A 19689-nucleotide genomic window follows, 5' to 3' on the forward strand; every position below is an offset into this window, starting at 1 on the left:
CCATTTAGGAGGAAACAAAGTCTCTCGTATGATGGCCAATTGACATTGTCTAGTTCCTGGGGTGGTTTTTCTTCCAGAGTAATAGGTAGCCGCTATTTCTGTTTGGAGTATGTTCTAAGCCAGCTTTGCTCCTTCCAAAGTGGCGACGTTTTAGAGCCCGCACGCTGGTCAATCGATGTAGTTTTTCTACCCCATGCAGGCTGGGTGTCGTCGCTGCACGATTTGTGTATCCCAATATGAAAGACACCATCCAAAGTCTAACGTCACAATGCTATAGTTGCAAGTGACAGAAGTTGAGGGCGCATAAGGAAAAGACAAGACACCATTTCTGACTTCAGGTGAAGTAAAGAAAGTTCTGAAGGGCTCGTTTGCATGACCAGAGTCCTCCAATCCATTGAGCCACAGAAGGAAACTTATAGCCATGAGACCTCCTATCTTTGAAGGAGCATCTACCGAGAGAAGAAATAGATGAAGAGAGAGGTATCTAAGATGGTGATGGCAAAAAAAAAAACGGGTTTTAGAAACAAAGACAAGGAAGGTAAAACTTTAATGGTTCAACGTGCAAGACCCATTTACACCAAGACTAAAACAAAATATAGTTTCGGACCTCCAGGCAAGCACACCCACAGACCATGGGACACATCCAGGGAGACAAGCTTTGTTTTAGGATAGAATGAAGATCGTAGGCATCGAAAGCTATCATGCTTTGTTTTCATTAAGGATGGAAGAAGATAACGTGAAGAAAACAAATATTTTGAATTCTAAAATGAAACCATAAGTACGAGTCTTGAAAATCAATGCTCTGATACCATGTTGATTTTCAGGACTCCTGGATTTAGCTCATGGAGAAAAAGAGAGAGAGGCCCATTAGGAGAAAACATGAGAAAGAAGAGGTTATGGACTTGTGTCCTAACCCTCCCCCTAAGTTCAATTTATAGATTGATAGACATATAAAATTACAATAATATCCAAGAACTTAAACTAATTATATCAATGCCATCTCTATGAGATGACACTTTATTTACCTTCATGTCATCATAGGATGGGCAGGTGGGCCTTCTCCTTGGTCTGAGGGCCTTGAGCCCATCTTCCACATCTCTTGGATAAGTAGACCGTCCTTGATCTTATGGACTTGAGCCCATATTCTAACACATTTGGATGTGTGGACCTTCCTTAGTCGTGTGGGCTTGGGCCCACTTCCAACATTACCACTATGAAACTAACTAGTAGAAGACTAAAGGTTAAGAGCAGTTACTTCTAAGAGAGTTCGACCTGACTCATTCTTATTTACAACTGCACCTTCAAATCGAAGAACTTTGTTAAAGGCTTGCTCAGGGTGGTCACATCCTCATTGACCAACAGTTGGGCTCTAATAGCATCATACTTAAGCCCCAAACCATCCAAAAACCGGGCTACTTGAATCTGATTTTTTTTCTTACGAATGTCTTCAACATTCGTAGTAAAAGGATGGAATGTACTAATCTCCTGTTGTAGTCCCCTAATATCAGTGAAATAATTTGTCATTGATCTACCTCCATGCTTCATATTAAAGAACTTCACATACAACTCATAGATCCTTGACAAATTAATTTCATGAGACAAAATGAAAGCCAAAGTAGTCCACATTGCCTTAACAGTATTGCAACTCAAAATCTGGTCATTAAATTTGGATTCCATACTGTTGACCAACCGAGTCATTACTAAATTATCTTTTGCCACCCAATCTTCAGTAACAAGCACCGGGGGATCATCAATTATATATTTTGCCATTCTTATAGCCCTCAAATACATCAAAACTCATCTGGACCAGTTTACATAATTCCATCCATTCAACTGGATTCTAGAGATTGAGAGAATTTCACATTTGAGCTCTCCGAGTCCTCTGGACAACAACCTATGTGCTATAATCAACCATTAAATATCACCAAACACAACAATTCAGTACACTAGAGCATCATTTAACAAAAGGGAAATACTATCCCCAAATTTATATGCTTCAAGTGGGCCTACACCAAATTCAATTAGGGCAATTCACCACCCAATTCACTCAATTTTAGTAATTAAGAAAATAAATCGATGAAAGAATGACCTAATTGCAAGAAACAAGGATGATGCAATCATTGGGTTGATGTTGCAGGGAGATTTTGAGAAATTTTCACTGATTTGGATCATCAAACACTTCTAAATCTCAACAATCAATAAAATAGAAGTAATAATCATTTTCCAATAGGCTAACATAGGAAGAAAAGAGAAAAATTGGAAACTTTACCTTACCAGTCCAAAGGGAAAAACCTTCAAGGAGATTGCTAAAAATGGAGAGAAGATCCATAAAATCGAAAGAAACCTGGCCAAGACTTGCACTACTGGTTGATGCCATGAAAAATATGTGATTTGGGGAGAAAATAAAAGAGGAAATTTTTTTTGGAAGATCACCAACTTTGCCACCTTGGAATCCGAGCCAGAAAAGCCTGTCCAACTTCTTTACAATCAGGGTTTAAGTGAAAATCTATAAAAGGACAAAAATACCCCTCAATACTCAAAATTACATCTCCTAAAATACATGTCTAAATTCACTGAAAATGTAAACAGAGATAAAAGTAAACTTTCTCTATCTAATAGCCCTAAATAAGAGAAAAATATAATATGGAATATATCATAAATAACCAAAATATGCCTGGACTTGTATGTAAACAATTATAAAGTCGGATAATGAAAGGTTATGTTGTGTGTCTAGTGATTTTGTACATTTTGAGATTTGTTTCATGTCTTGTCCTTTTCTTTGTTGTTGAATGATTGCAAACTAATTTTTTTGAAAGCTCTTTTCATTAAAAAAAAGCTGCTAGATTCATGAAGGCAGCTTTTCACAAGATAATTAATAAACCTTTTAATGATGATGTAATGGTTCCCATTATATTCTATTAATTAAGGTGCTTTCATTTTTTCCCTGAGTAATCATTCATATTGTTGTGAGGGAATAGTCCCACATTGATAAAAGTTCAGAAGTGCTATTGGCTTAAATGTTGAACAATAGACCTCCTAAGTTGCTAGTTTTTTGGTTAGGCTTTAATTCTAACACATCTTCTATCCAGAAAATTATTGCCATAATTAAGAAGTTGTTACTAACATCTCGTCTTATTGAATTCTTTCACTTTATTTATTTGTTTACTTTCTTTATAAAGCAATTTGGACTTCCTCGCTCTACATTACTGATTCCTTATTATCCTATAAAGTATCTCATTATCCAAAGGGGTAAAAATGGAAAAACTTAGGAAGAAAGAAGGCTAGATGAATATATGAATGCTTTGCTCTACTTTCAGTTGGTTCTATTTTTTAATTGTTGAATTATTGACTATTTATTCAAACACAAGACCATATTGCATTCAACATAGGGGCTTCAAATATTTTAGTTTTTCAAGGTAGTTGAAGACTGATAATGTAGTAGGTTAGGACTATACAATGGGAGGTCACTAAAATTTTCAAAATTATAGAATCATAGGGCTCCACCTCTATTAAGATGTTTGCATGCTACTCCTTTTATCTCGACTCTGTTGAATGTTTTTCTTATTGATTCTCCTTGTTATATCTAGACATTGTGTATTTACTTTTTTTTAAAAAAATTATCATGCATTCTTATAAATTTGGTAATTTTTATAAAATCAGTATTTCTTATCTTCCAGTATCTTTAATATAGTTCATTTTTGCCTTCAATTGTTAATACTTCGGTTTTGCTATAGGGAGTTTTTGGTTGATCTCATAGCAGCTCTAGGGACTCTTATCCTAACAGATATACTTAGAATGAAGGATGTTTTAGTGAATTCCTATAATCCAAGGTTCAGTAGTTTGAGGTCTTGGGCAATTGGTGATACGGGCATCAATCTGGCAAAGTTGGATCCCGTTCTTTTTTTATTTTTGGGTATCATGATCCTTATAAAGGGTACCAATGCTTTTGTCCATCACTCAACATTTTTTTTCACTCAACATGTTGTTTTTTATGAATCATTTTTTTGTTGAATTTGTGGAAAAGAGAAAAACTATATTGACTTGAACAATTAGAGTACATGAACCCCTATTTATAATAGAGGAAAGTAGTAGAGTCCAATTACAATTAAACAACCATTGTCCCAATTTCACCCAAACTCTAACACTTATTGATAAGTCCTAGCATAATTAAATAACCCAACATAAATAGAAGAATAACATAACTAATACACCTTTTAACTTAAACTCTTCTATGAGACCTCCTTCCATAATAATTGTGGCTCTGTAAGACTTCTTATTGTGAGAGTCATGTAAGACTCTTTCATACTTTCTCTTCAACATTTTCCATATAGATTATCTAAAAAATTAAGAATTACTTACTAACCCTTTTCCTCTTAGAGTTAATGATTTTATCAAACCATTAGACAAAACACCCACAACTTCAACTACTCCATTACTATCAACTTCTTACAAAATCTATGTTCCTAACCCTTCATCCTTATCAAAAAATAATCTCTAAAAAATTACCAAGTCCAACACCCTGTCCAACTTCCTCACTTCCTTCTGGTAATATTGAAATTAGTCTTCCTTTTTACCCACCTTATTCATCTCATCCTCTACCTAAAATACCTAACCATCACCATATGATGACAAGAGAAAAATGTAAGGCAGCTACCTCATCTTTTCTAGCTCATGTAGTCACACATTCATCTTAGCCTATATCATATAACTTTCTCTTACACTCCCAATGGCATGATGCCATGAAATTAGAATACAATGCTCTTCAACGAAACGACAGATAGGGACTCATTTCAACATGTGAAAAAATAACATGGATTCAATTTCTTCTCAAATATTTACATATATGTTTAACCAAACCTCCATTTCTTCTATGTGCTTTAAGTGTTACAAATTTTTGTCACAACCCAATTTTTCACAGTCGCAGCTGACAAATAGGCATCGACTATCATTTTATTCATGAAAAAGTAACCATGGGATGTCTTCAAGTGCATCACAGTTACACTATCAACTGCTTGCAAACATTTTTATCAAACTCCTCTTCCTATTGGTTTCGGTTGAATTTATGAAAAAGAGAAATACTTCATTGACTTCATTAACCTATTATAGTCATAGTACATGAACCTCTATCGATAATAGAGGAGGGTAGTAGAGTCCAATTACAATAAAACTACCTTTGTCCCAATTACACCCAAACTCTAACACTTAAAGATATGTCCTAGCATATTTAAAAAACTCAATATAGATAAAAGACAGACATAATTCAAACTAGAACTCTTCTAGGACGTGACCATAAGATAAAGATGCTTTTGTGAGTCCTTCTTGACCTTCAAACTTATGTGACAAGGATGCCAGCTCGTGGTAATCATGGTGGGTCCTACTTCTTATGGGCTTGGGCCCATCTTATGAGCCTTCCCTTGTCGTGTGTCCCATCTTATAATACTCTTGGATATGTGGGCTTACCTTGGTCGTGTGGGCTTGGGCCCTATCATCCAACACTCCCCCTCAAGTTGGGGGTGAGAGAACATCAAGAACTCCCAGCTTGCTGCAAATGATGTATAAAATATTTTTATATAAAATGACACATCTTCCAATATGCCTTCATCATCCAACACTCCCCCTCACGCTATTGTGTCCTTCCATGAGGCTCTACTGGCATAATATAAGTGAGAGTAAAAATCACTTCTAGTTGGTAAGACATTGCTTCATACTCTAGTCCTAATGCCAGATGTGGGGCACACTCCGTCTTCTATAGGTAGTGTGTCTATCGGCATTTCTTTGAAGTGTCCACCACTATGTCCCTCCACAGGACAACGACTCTCAAGTGGTAGGAGTAATAAAAGCCATTACAGGGGGGTAGTGGGTTTATTTATAATGGTGTCCTAATCTGGACACCGACTCTCAAGGTATCCCGACTGTGATATTTTTGAGAGTTAAATTTATCATGATGCCCCAATCCGGGCACCGAATCTCATGGTGTCCCAACCGTGAAATTTTTTAGAGTCAAATCAATTATGGTATGAGAATAGGTACTGAGGCCACTTCTTCTTCAATAATAAAATCTCATCCAAAGAGTCATAATAGCAGCAACTATAATATAACAGAACCATCTTCCAACACATATAACACAAACCAAAATAATAAACCTTGTAGAAGGACCCATGAAATAATCATAATCCAATATAAATATTTTTTGTTAGATGCAGAAGCTTCATCTTTTGTGCTCCCCCTTTATTGAATATTTTGGTCACATAAACTTATTCACAACATATAGAATAAAATACATCTTTCTTGTACTTCTTCTATGTTAGAAGAAAGGGCCCAAGCCCACACGATCAAGGAAGGTACACATGTCAAAGTATATAAGAAGATGGGCCCAAGCCCATAAGACCATGGAAAACCCATGGATTCAAGAGATATAGAAGACATGCTCAAGGTCCATAGATCAAGGTGAATGCCCATAGGCCAACATAAATTGATGGCAAGATGGTAAATAAAGGATTATCTCATAAAGATGGCATTGATGTAATTATGTTAAAGTTCTAGGGTTATAATCTAAACCCTAAACCCTAAGTTCAGGGGTATTATTATAATATTTTAGTTTCATAAATCTATAAATAGAGCTTCAGGGGGAGGGTTAAGAAGAATCAATTCCATAACCCATCTTCCTCCTATTTTCTCCCAATGAGTTTCTTTCCCTTTTTCTCCATGAGCTAAATTCATGGAGTTCTGAAAATCAACATGGTATCAGAGCTTTGATTTTCAGGACTCCCATCTATGGTTTTCAAATTCAAAGAAACCAGTTATTATTTTTTCTTTTCTTTGCTCATATTTTTTAGTATGGTTGATTATTCTCTATTATATGGATTATTCTCATCTCCTCTAATAACTCGTGATCCCAACAAATCTTGTTGCTCTGATCCTCATCATTGGAGCCTCCTCCATCCTATGTTTTTTGCTTTTCTTTCATCAGAAACTCTTGCTTGACGATAGTTGTTTCTTGATGGTGGCTCACTTTATTGCAAGTTGTTCTTGCTGCAAAATTTGATCATTGGGAGCAACTGGCTCTTCACACAGAAAGCACATTACTATTTTTTCTTCATAAAGCCCCTATTTCATCATACACAGCTTTTGCGTTCACCTGCTCCATCCCCCCAGAGAGAGATAATATCAGTCGCATATCCGAAGAAAAAGTTTGATGAGTAGCAGCGACCGATACAGTAGTTTCAGTCTCCTGTCTTTTAACGTTTTGGAGATTTCGTTGGCTTCGCCGCCGAAAAGTCTCTACTTGAAGCCTCACCGCTCATCGGACTTGGCGTGGGTGGCGATCATCATACAGCTGCCCGTCATCTTCCATTTTTCTTATCTCCCCTGAATTAGCTCCAACACGTCTATCTACTGGAACCCCTTTCTGCACTGTAATAGCAGCAGCCAGTGGACAATTTGTCCTACTATTCAACATAATTCATCCCCCATATAATTCTCTCAACCATTCCCAAAATACCCAAAAAAAATTCATCTCCAATTTTTCCCACGTTGGCTACCTTCTCATACTCAGAACTCCCACTTGGTTGAAAATTTCCACGAACAGGGCCTGAGCAGCATACATGAGACCCAAAAAATTAAGCCCAACATTGCCCAATTGATAAGGAATAGACTCACTGCTGCTGTTCTCAACAATAGAAAAATAAAAACCTCACCCATAGAATATTTTGTAAAACATCGAGGGATTTGAGAAAAGAGAAGATGAAATTTAGAGAAATTCGTCTCAGAAGTTTACCCAAAATTTTTTGAAGTTTGTTTTCCGCTGGGCTATCGATGTCGAGATTTAGAGGGATAAGTGTCATTCTGAAGCCAAAGCCCACCAATTTTTTTTTTTCGAAGGAGCACCCTTTTCCGATGGCGAACAACAGGATGTCGTGGCCAAAATTTAGAATAGGTCTGGTCTGAAGAACCTTGAGGTTAAATGACGAATAGACCTCTTGGTTCCTCTACAAAAGACTATGACTTTGAATTTGAGGTCAAACCCAAATCGGCCAATTCTTACGAGGTTTTGGACGATTTCGGATTTGAGGATTTAGACTCCGATTTTGGATTTCCAGGGTCCCTTCTGTTTGACTTTGGCTCTTGATTTCCCTGTGTGGAAATTGTTAATCTTTTTGGGCCGTGGCTTTTCCTCCCATCCGAACAGCGTCTACTCGTGACTTTTGCTCCATGACCTTTCTCTCAGCTATCTGGGCAAAATACTTCTCAACCGCGGCCCTTTCATGCATTGCTGCCATTCCCCTTTCGATTATGTGGAGTTTCTAGTTAATAATTGGAATTAGATCCAAGTGTTGCATGATCTGATCAAACCTTCTCTTGTTTTCTACCTATGCCTCTACGTGCTCTCAGCAACTCTCTTAACTCCCCATTGTTGGAATTCCCCATGTTACGCAACTCTGATACCAATTGTTATGGTCCCGGATCTAACACAATGATTCGTAGGGAGGAAGAGAGAAAGAAGAAAATCAAACCGAAGGGAAGCATGAAAACCCTAGGTTCTTTGAGGAGAACACACACCTCTAAGCTCATTGAGGAGAGCTCAAAACCCTTGTTTACTCTTACTTGTTTTTTACACTTACCCCTAGGTTCACCCTTACAAGGTTCAAGATAAAATATTTAAAAAATGCCCTTTTGGCCTATTAATTTTTTCACTTAAATAAATTAAATTAAATTAAAGAAAAAAATTAATTAGACGATAAATAGTTTAATAATGTTATTGCGTGCATGATAGACTATTGTAATGGTAGATGTCTTTCTTGTGGTCGGTGATGTTGAACAGATTAAGCACGCCGATGTGTAACCAAATCCGGGAGCGGTTCATGGCCAAGACACGTAGGTCGGCCGACGAGGTGGAGGCGATGGGGAAAGATGTAGCATCGGTCAGTAACATAATTGATGCGGCATTCGATGTTGACTAAACGGTGAGAGCTTCTGAAATTGGGTCCACAACAAAAGCAAGACATAGGGAGAAAGAACGAGAATTTTTGGAAAAAGGAGAAAAAAGATAATATGAGCCTAAACTGCTAGAGATAATACATCAGAAAAGGATGACATTATCTCTTTGAGTTTGCTCTGATACCATGTTGAACTTATTGAAAAGAGAAAAACTTCATTGATTTGATCTAATCTAAGTACATTAAGCCCTATTTATAATAGAGGCAAGTAGTAGTGTCCAATTACAATTAAACTACCTTTGCCTCAATTACACCCAAACTCTAACACTTAAAGATAAGTCCTTGCATACTTAAATAACTCAATATAAATAAAAGACTAACATAACTAAAACACTTTTAAACTAAGACTCTTATGTGAGACCTCCTTCTATGAGACTCCAATAAAACTTCATCATATTAATTCTAGTCTCTCTGATCATGTCTGGAGTTGATATTATGGAGGATCTCAAGCCAACAGTGCCTTCAACTTCCTCTCCCTCTCCCTCTCCCACATTCGCCTCTGATCACCACACGACCGCCTCCGCCCACCCCCCGCCATTTGGATGAATTACTGTTCATCGTCCGAGGAGTTCCCGGTGCAGCTTGCCATGGCAATCAATGCTTCCAATTTCGACTTTTGGGACGATCTGGACTCCGATCAGATCCGACCTACCACTCTCTTGAGCCTAGGGTGCCAAAATTCGGGGTGGCAAAGGAAGGACACCTCAGAAGCTATGTCGTGGCAATATTGGGCGAGTTATTGATTGAGATTTTTTTTGGAAAAATAAGGGTTTCTTTGGAAGTTTGTAATTGGAATTGTGTTTGTTCTCGGTGGGTATTAGCGTTTTGGTTGTAAACGCTTTACTGGGAATCTAGTGGGATTGTCGATTTTGGCGTGTGTGAGCGGTCGAAGTCATGGATCTCGAAGGCTTTGATCCACACTTAATGTGGTGGCACTTTGTGGTATCCCATACATTTTTAGGCAAATCAAGGTCTTCCAATAGAATGTGAACCTATTGTGGATATACAAATTGAAGTTATAATCATCTTTATAGGGCACTCTTTGAAGATATTATAATTATCTACCAATGTTGAACTAGTAGCTTCAACTTTAGAGTTATAGAAGGGATTTGTTTGTCTTATGACGAAAAGCTATTCATGAAATGAGAAATCACATTTTAGACTACTTAATTGAAAACATAATAGAATTCTTGCAAAATCTCCAAAATGCAAACATAAAATTCTATTCAAAACATGTCATCTTGAAGTATATTGGAGACACCAGAACATGAAGTTGGAGCCGAATAAGAGTTGAAATTTTGCTGCAACAAAAATTATGTGAGTTGTGGCAAAGACTTTAGAAGACATCAAACTTACCTGGTACAAGTCATTAATGAAATGGAAGAGGATGAAATCTGCTTAGTTGGGATAAGGCTATGGTATTGATGACGATTCAAAAAGAATATTTTCAATCTGTCATACTTAGTGAATAGTAAAATCTGGTTTCATATTTATACATTTTGCTCAAATTTATTTGCTATTCATTCTAGGATTTTTACTTGTTCTACTTAAACCTTGAGTATCTTTGATCTTGTTGTGTTCATATTGGCCTTACCAAGACTACAATGTGCTTGATTATGATGAGAAGGTCGCATTTGGTTTTTCATGACATATATGGACTCTCTACTGATGGTACGAGCCAGGGAAAAATGCCTTCACTTGTAGAGGTTCAAGGGAAACATGGAGATCTTGGCTTTGAAATAGTTGTTGGCAATCGAGCAATTGATCCTGCTCGTGAAGAGTTGCTGCAAGTTTCACACTGCATCCAACTGAACTACTCAGTTTTAGTATTCTGGTGCAGAGGATTGTTAACTTAGTTACAAAGCATATGGATGGGCTTGTGAGGAATGCCAATGATGTGTTGGTGAGGTTGATGGAAAGAACTACTGACTTGCACACTTCACTTCATACAAGTGTGTTGCCTATTGGGTGCTTAAATGTTGGTCTTTCACGTCATCGTGCTCTTCTTTTCAATGTAAGTTATAGTTTTTTATCTAAAATTGCCTTGTGCAAGGTATTTGTTAGTTCTTTGTGTTGAATTTAGGAACCCATGAGCAATACCTCGAGCAAGGGGAGAGAAATAAAAAAGGAAAAAGAGAAGAGCTCTCGGGTAGAGAGAAGAGAAGGAAAATAAGAGAGAGTAGAGAGAGAACACTTCACACGAGAGAGAAGAAGAAAAATAAGAAACTTGCTTGATGAATTCCAAGTTACAATCACCTCTGTTTATAGTTGAGGAGGTGATAGAGTCCATGTACAAGTAATTTTTGGACTCCTAATTACATTCCAATTAGAACTCTCCAAGATAAGCATATGATGATAAGATTACATTATCTATTTAAGAGACTACTTTAACTCAACTTCTAAATCCTCTGTAATCATGTGAAACAAGATAGAAACCACCTCATGATTTTATCTTTGTGGGTCCCACATGATCATCCAACTCCTATTGATAGAGATACCAACTCGTGGTATCTTTTTGGATCCCAATTGATTTTCAAATCTTCTATTTAATTCCAACACATGTTTTGTATCTCCTTGATAGAGCCACTTTGTATGAGGACTCTTGCTGACACCTCTCAAGCTCATGGTGGGTCCCATCAACTTGTGTAGACATGGTGGGTCCCACATTGTAGCAGTCCCCCTCAAGCTGGGGGTGAGAAAATATCGTAGATACCCAAATTGTTGCAAAGGTTGGACAAAATTTTGTGAGTGACTGGTTTGGTAAGAATGTCTGCAACCTAGTTCTGTGAAGATATATGTTGGAGAGATAAGATGCCGGCAGTGAATTTTTCTCTTATGAAGTGGCAGTCTATTTCTATATGCTTTGTTCTCTCATGGAAGACTAGATTTGATGTGCTGTGAATTGTAGCCTGAGTATCGTACTATAGATTCGTAGGAGAGTCTTTGTAAAAACCCAGTTCAGTTAGAAGAGATTTGATCCATAGGAGTTCACTGACTGTGTGTGCCATCACTCTGTACTCTGTTTCTACACTAGACCTTGCAACTACATTATGTTTCTTGCTCCTCCATGTAACAAAGTTTCCTCCAAGCATCGTACAATATTTCAAAGTAGATTTTTTGTCATCCAGAGATCCGGCCCAGTCTGTATCTGAGAATCCTTCGATGTTGAAGTGTCCAGATTTTTATAGAGGAGCCCTCTTCCTGGTGCTCCTTTTAGATATCGTAATATCCATTCTAGTGCTTGACAATGACTGAGTTGTGGTTTGTGCATATATTAACTTACCACATTGACTGCATATGAAATATCTGGCCTCGTTACGCAGATATAAATATGTCTTCCCATCAATAATTGATATTTTCCGACATCTACTTCTTCTCTAGTACCTGCACATAATTTTGTATTCGAGTCCATATGAGTTTCTGTTGGTCTACATCTCAGTATTCTAGTCTCCTCCAATAGGCCAAGGACATACTTCCTTTGAGATTATATAATTCCATGTCTGGATTGTAGTACTTCAATACCCAAAAAATATTTGAACAGTCCTAGATCCTTTCTCTTGAATTCAGTACATATCCTTTCTTTTGTCTTTTGGATGCCCTCGGGATCACTGCCAGTTATAATAATGTCATCAACTTATACGGCTAGAATTATCTTGCCCTTCAGTGTGTTTTTAATAAAGACAAAGTGATCTCCAAAGCATCTATGAAATATGGCCCCGTTTGAGTGCTTGGCTAAAAATTTTAAACCATGAACGAGGCAACTGTTTGAGACCATAAATAGATTTTTGTAGTCGACATACGGACTACCCCTCAACCACATACCCAGGTGGTTCCTGCATATAAATTTCCTTTATATCCCCATTGAGAAAAGCATTTTTTACATCAAGTTGATAGACCTGCCAAGAAGAGTTAGCTGCCAAAGATAATAACAAACATATCGAGTTTAATTTAGCCACTGGAGAGAAGGTTTCTTCATAATCAATGCCATAACATTGTGTATAGCTTTTAGTAACAAGGTGAGCTTTCAACTAAGCCATTAACCCATCCTGATTGTGTTTCACCGTAAATACCCATTTGCTACCGACGGGTTTCTTTTTTGAAGGAAGAGGGACTAGAGCCCATGTTTGATTTTCATAAAGAGCCTGCATTTCTTCATCTATAGCCGCCTTCCACCCTGGATGTTTGAGAGTCTCCTGATAGGACTGTGGTACAGGTACAGAGGAAATAGCCGATAGAAATTGACAACAAACAGGGGATAGACGATGATGAGACACAAAGTTTGTTATGGAATGAGAAGTAGAAGGCATGGTGCATGATCTGGGCTCTTTCCTAACAGCAATAGGACGAGTATCATATTCTGGGGGGGAAATAATTGGAGAAGATGGACTTACCTCAGTAGGATCCAACAACTCAGCAAGTGTGGTGTCAGCCAGTGTTTCTCGTGGCTGAGTAGGTTCTGTAGCACGGGGCACATCTGGTCGAGGAGAACCTGGTACGGAAGAGTCTTCAATAAATGTGACATCCCAAGCCACAAGTAAACACTGAAGAGAGAGATTATAGCAAACATAACCCTTTTGTGTGCGAGTGTATCCTAAGAAGATACACTTCACAGATTTGGGATCAAGTTTACTGTGTTTTGGGGAGGAAATATGGAAAAAACATTGACAGCCGAAGACTCTAAAAGGCAGTGAAAAAGGATCATCATCAGGCAATAATAGAGAGTAGGGAGATTTTTTACCTAGAACTGAAGAGGGTAACCGATTTATAAGAAAAATGCAGTAAGAACTACATGCGGCCAATAAAAATATGGAACTTTCATGGCATATAGTAAACGATGAGCTACCTCAAAAATATGACGGTTCTTTCATTCGGCTACACCATTTTTTTGAGGGCTGTAGGCACATGATGTCTGATGAATAATGCCATTTTCTTGAAAAAATGAGTCAAGATATTTTGATGTGTATTTTTTGGAATTATCCGACTGAAGGACTTTAATTTTCTTCCCAAAATGAGTGAGTACCATTGCGTGAAAAAATTTAAATATCAATGGTATTTTAGAACGCTCTTTAAACAAAAATAACCAAGTGGTACAAGTGAAGTCATCAATGAATGTAATAAAATATTTCACATGAGAAATGTTGGAGACACTCAAGGGTCCCCATACATCAATATGAATTAACGAAAAATAAGAGACACTTTTAATTTCTAGACAAGATGAGTATGTAGACCTCTGATGTCTACTCATTTGACATGCTTCACAATGAAGGTCTGACCTCGCTTTAGGAAAAAATGATGAAGAGATTGGGTGGACGGATGTCCTAACCGGTTGTGCCATAACTTGGTTTCAGTGTCACAGGTGGATGCAATATTTATTTGTGGCACATCCAGGTAGTAGAGCCTCCCTTGTTCACGGCCTCCACCAATCACCCGCTTCATTGTAAGATCCTGAAACACACATGAAGTGGGTGAGAAAGTGATAGAGCAATTAAAATGTTTGGTGAGCTGACTAACCGATAAAAGATTCAAAAGGAAAGTAGGAACGAAAGGATATCAATGAGTGGAAGTGATGGTGTAACAGAAGTGGATCCTTTCCCTTGCACTTTATTTTTTGAACCATCAACAATGGTAAAAAATTTATGTGAAAGACAATGAGAGGGTATATAAGATGTCTGTTACCAGTGAGATGTTCGGAGGCTCCTAAGTCAATTATCCAGGATGAAGAGGAGGCAGAAAACATATCTGAAGCGGTGGTGGCAGCGGTTGGTGAAGAAGTACTTGGGGAGGAACCCTTCATGGTCTTCATTTTCTGGAATAGTTCATAGTCTTCATCAGTAAAAGTATGTTTTTGAGTTGATGTAGTAGACTGCTCTACCTTTGTAACACTCACTAAGGCTTGTTTAGCCTTATTCTCATTAGCTTGATAGCATATTTCGTGAGAGTGGCCCAATATACCACATATAGAGCATTCTTTCAAGTGAAAGCATCTGTCTCCAGTGTGGCCATATCCCTTACAATGGGTGCATTCCTTCCCATATGTTCGGTCAAAACTACACCTTCCACCTCTTCCTCTTCCTCCGCTATAAAATCAGCCTCGGCCTAGGCCTTGGTCAGATGGTGTTCCCCTATGCCCAGAGTACATAGTGGAAGGTATTTCAGTAGTAGAGGGAAAAGCGTTTGGAATACGAAGAAGTGTAGCACATACATCATATAAAGTGGGAACCGCGGAAGAGCTAAGAAGGTGAGTCTTAGCAACTTCAAGCTGTGGTTTAATGCTAACAAGGCATATGACAGTTATCAAGGCTTCTTTCTGTTTATCTTGGACAGAGATATTTGTAGAGGTTGGCTGGGAAAGTTTCCATTCTTTAATAAAGCCTTGAAAGTGATCCAAATATTCATTTATATTATCTCCTTGATTGGTGGTAAGCATCCGTTGTAAAATATCATATGGCCTTTGTAAGTTGTCGGAGCTTGAATACAACTTGGCTCATGTCTCCCAAATTTGTTTAACCATCTCTAAATGAATGACATTATAGGAGACATGTTCTTCCATACTATGATAGGCCAACTAATAACCAATGTATCATCCTTTAACCATTTAGTATAGAATATATCATCTTCATCAATATGTGGTCCACTGTTGGTGAGATGCTAACTAGGTCCTTCGTGATAAGAAACCGACGAACCGATGTGGACCAGTTAATAAAATTTGATACCCCCCATAAGGGTACAGTGGTGATTCTAAGTATGTCAAACTAGTGACTCATATTATCTTCAGCCATAGTAGGCAAATCAAGTAAAATAGTTCTCCAATCACGTAATCAAAATATGACCAAGCGGAAGGCTTTAACCAACTCGGTTAATGGAGATGCTTAGCATAAATGCTAAGTAATTAATTTTAATGGATAATGACTCATATAAGACTCAAAATCATTGTTATTTATCCAGGAATTTTTTTCCCACAGATTTATAAAAAAAAATCCAATATGCACGGGTCTTGGTCAAAGTATTGTTCAAACCGACAAAAACTGCCTCTATAATCTCTTCTAATCAAAGATAATCCAAGATGCATATATTCTCATAATTTAATAAGATTAAAACATGCAAAAGGACATCTCTAAACCACCTATTAATACTGAAAACCAGTAGCATAAAATTAATAATATCATAAATAAATACTTATCTCTTGAACTTCAATCTTGCTTCATAAGGAGCCTTCAATGAGCAGCTTTTAATCATATCTTCTTAGAGCATAATGAGGATCCTAAATTGGTAGCTCTCATACCATGTTGCATTTAGGACCACATGAGCAATACCTCAAGAAAGTCTAGAGAGAAAGGAAAAAAAAGGAAAAAGAGAAGAGCTCTAGGGTAGAAAGAGAAGAGAAGGAAAATAAGAGAGATAAGAGAGAGAACACTTCACACGAGAGAGAAGGAAAAAAATAAGAAACTTGCTTGATGAATGAATTCCGAATTACAATCACCTCTATTTATAGTTGAGTAGGTGATAAAGTCCATGTACAAGTAATTTTAGGACTCCTAATTACATTCCAACTAGAACTCTCCAAGATAAGCCTATCATTATAAGATTACATTATCTATTTAAGAGACTAGTTTAACTCAACTTCTAATTGTTCTTTAATCACGTGAAACAAGATATAAACCACCTCATGATCTTTTCTTTCTGGGTCCCACATGATTTTCCAGCTCATGTTGATAGAGATACCAGCTCGTGGTATCTTTGTGGGTCCCACTTGATCTTAAAATCTTCTATTTAATAGCAACACATATTCTTTATCTATTAGCTAGAGCCACTTTGTATGAGGACTCTTGTTGACACCTCTTGAGCTCATGGTGGGTCCCACCAGCTTGTGTAGCCATGGTGGGTCCCACATCGTAACACTTTGTTTTGATTAGATATTTTTTCTGCCTTATCCAAGTAGCAAGCTAGTTATTTAGCAAGAATCTTACTTTTTGTCTTGATGGAAAGTGAAATAATTTTAGTATTTTATTATTTTAGAAAATTGAAATGATTTTTAAAGCAGAATGGGAAAAAGTTGCTCAATCTTGATGTTGATAAATGTATCAAGAATATCAGGTTGAAATACTTTAAGTTATTTGTTTTACTCCTTGAGTGTAGGTTCTGGCATATCACATTGGTCTTCCTAGCAGGCTGGTTAAAAGAAGTCACTATATTGGGATTCATGACAATGCAATCAACATTATTGAAAAATAAGAGGAGCAGCTTTTTTGCCTTGGAATTTGAGCTAGAAAGGCCAGTCCAGCTTCTATATAATCAGGGTTTCAATGAATTTTTTTAAAAGGACAAAAATGCCCCTCAATACTCAAAAGTACTTATCTTCTAAAATAAGTGTCTAAATTGAATGAAAATTTAACTAGAGATAAATAAGACATTCTCTATCTAGTAGCCATAATATTAGAGAAAAATTAATGTGAAATATATGGAAAATGACAAAAATACCCATGGACTTGTGTTTTAATACTCCCCTTGAAGCTGGAGAGTAGATATCAAACAATCCCAGTTTTTCACTAATGGATACATATTCACATTTTCCTAAAGACTTGGTAAATATATATCCCAACTGGTTTGAAGATTTTACATAAGGAATTACCACCATCCCTTGCATAACTACATCTCTAATGAAGTAGCAGTCAACCTCAATATATTTCGTTATCTCTTGGAATACAAGGATGCTGGCAATTAAAATGGTTGCATGGTTATCACAATTCATAACCATAGGGTCTGGTAACATAAAACCAAACTCAAGAAGCGCAGAATTAATCCACATAAGCTCACCAAGTGTATGACCCATTGCTCGATACTCAGTCACTGCATTGGACCTAGCGACAACTATCTATTTCTTAATTTTCCAACTCAATAGGTAGCCTAAGAAAAAACCATAGTAGCTTGACATAGAACGCCAATCCATCTTACACCTAGCATAATCGGCGTTAGAATACCCAAGTAAATCAACATTCCCATTCTGAGTTTACAAAAGACCTTTTCCAGGTGCACCCTTCAAGTACTTCAAAATCCTGTGAGCAACTTCTAAATGGACTTCTTGAGGATTTTCCATGAATTGGCTCACAACTCCCACTACAAATGAGATGTCCATCCTGGTAACTATAACATAGATCAATTTACTTACTAATCATTGGTATTGAGTTTTATCCTTGTGTGTAGGACTCTTGGTGTCATGTAGATTATGATTAATTTGATGGGGGGTGTCTATGGGTTTAGCACCTAATAAACTATTCTCCTATAACATATCCAATATATATTTTCTTTGAGAAATAACAATTCCTCATTTGCTACGAATGACTTCTTCCAAGGAAGTATTTGAGAGAGCCCAAATCCTTTGTTTGAAAATGTGTGGCTAGATATTGTTTAACTTCTATAATACTATCAATATCATCATCAAATAACACAATGTCATCTACATAGACAACCAAAACCACTATACCAGTCTGCCTTTTAAGTAGGAACATTGAATGATCACAATGGCTCCTATAGAACCAAAATTGTAGTACCACATCACTAAAATTTTCTAACCAGGCCCGTGGACTCTGTTTAAGTCCATAAATAGTCTTCCACAGCTTCCACACCTTTCTTTTCTCTCATTGATCATCATAACTTGGAGGTCGCTCCATATACACTTCCACATGTAGATCACCATTTAGAAAGGCATTCTTCACATCGAGCTGAAAGAAAGGACAACCCTATTAACAACCACAGTTATTAAGATATGTAATGAAGTAAGTCGGGTCAAATGAAAAGAATGTCTCAAAGAAATCAACTCCAAAAGTATGTGTGGACCCTTTCTCTACAAGTTGAGCTTTGTACCGTTCAATAGAGCCATCAACATTATATTCGATCGTATAAACCCACCGACACCCCCACAATAGTTTCTCCTATAGGTTGATCACATAGAAACCATATTCCTTGAGACACCGAAGCACTCTTCTCATCATCCATAGTTTGTTTTCATTCTATGGAGCACAAGGCTTCCTGCACTAAATGAGGTATATGGGAAGTAGACAATGACATAGAAAATGACTTGAAGGATGGGGAGAAAAAAATCAAGAGACACATATTTAGATACCGGATAAGAAGTACAAGATTATTTACCTTTTTTTAGACTGATAGGAAAGTCCAAATCAAAGACAACAAGATCTACAGTCAATGAGGGAGCTAGTGGATCATGAGAACAGAAATCCGCAAGGATAACTACTGGAGGCACTACAGGAGCATGAGAGTGACAATTGTAAACACGAAGAGGCAATGAAGAACATGATGAAGCTAGTACAACCAAAACTACAATAGGAATAAGATAGTTTGAAGGAGATTCAAGTGATACAGGAAGCTCGGTAGATGATGAAAAATTTGGAGTCTGTTCAAAGAAGGTCACATCGGTTGACAAATACATCTTCCATCGAATAGGATCTTAACATTTTTACCCTTTTGATCGGCGAGAATATTGACAGTCCGAGGTGATAACTTATCAACCGAAGTTCCAAACATATGAACAAAATAAGTACATCCAAAAATTTGAGGAGCCATATAAAAAAATTTACAATTGGACTTTAAAACCTGATGAGGAACTTAACCACTCATAACAGATGAGGGCATATGATTAACCAAATAGCACGAAGCTCAAATTATATCTCCCAAAAAA

The 19689-nt window shown here is 37.2% G+C and overlaps 1 protein-coding gene across 1 annotated transcript; it reads right to left on the reverse strand.

The window, feature by feature from the left end:
* Positions 1-1287: 1287 nt before the first annotated feature.
* On the reverse strand, positions 1288-1770 carry LOC137954981 (uncharacterized). Its single transcript, XM_068801873.1, has one exon. It carries the CDS (start codon positions 1768-1770, stop codon positions 1288-1290), a length of 483 nt encoding a protein of 160 aa, XP_068657974.1.
* Between the last annotated feature and the right edge of the window lie 17919 nt (positions 1771-19689).

Source organism: Aristolochia californica, unplaced genomic scaffold (assembly GCF_029961685.1).
Source record: "Aristolochia californica isolate CCGP_79_NKW_82.1479 unplaced genomic scaffold, dmAriCali1.0.hap1 SCAF_2, whole genome shotgun sequence".
NCBI classification, from domain to species: Eukaryota; Viridiplantae; Streptophyta; class Magnoliopsida; order Piperales; family Aristolochiaceae; genus Aristolochia; species Aristolochia californica.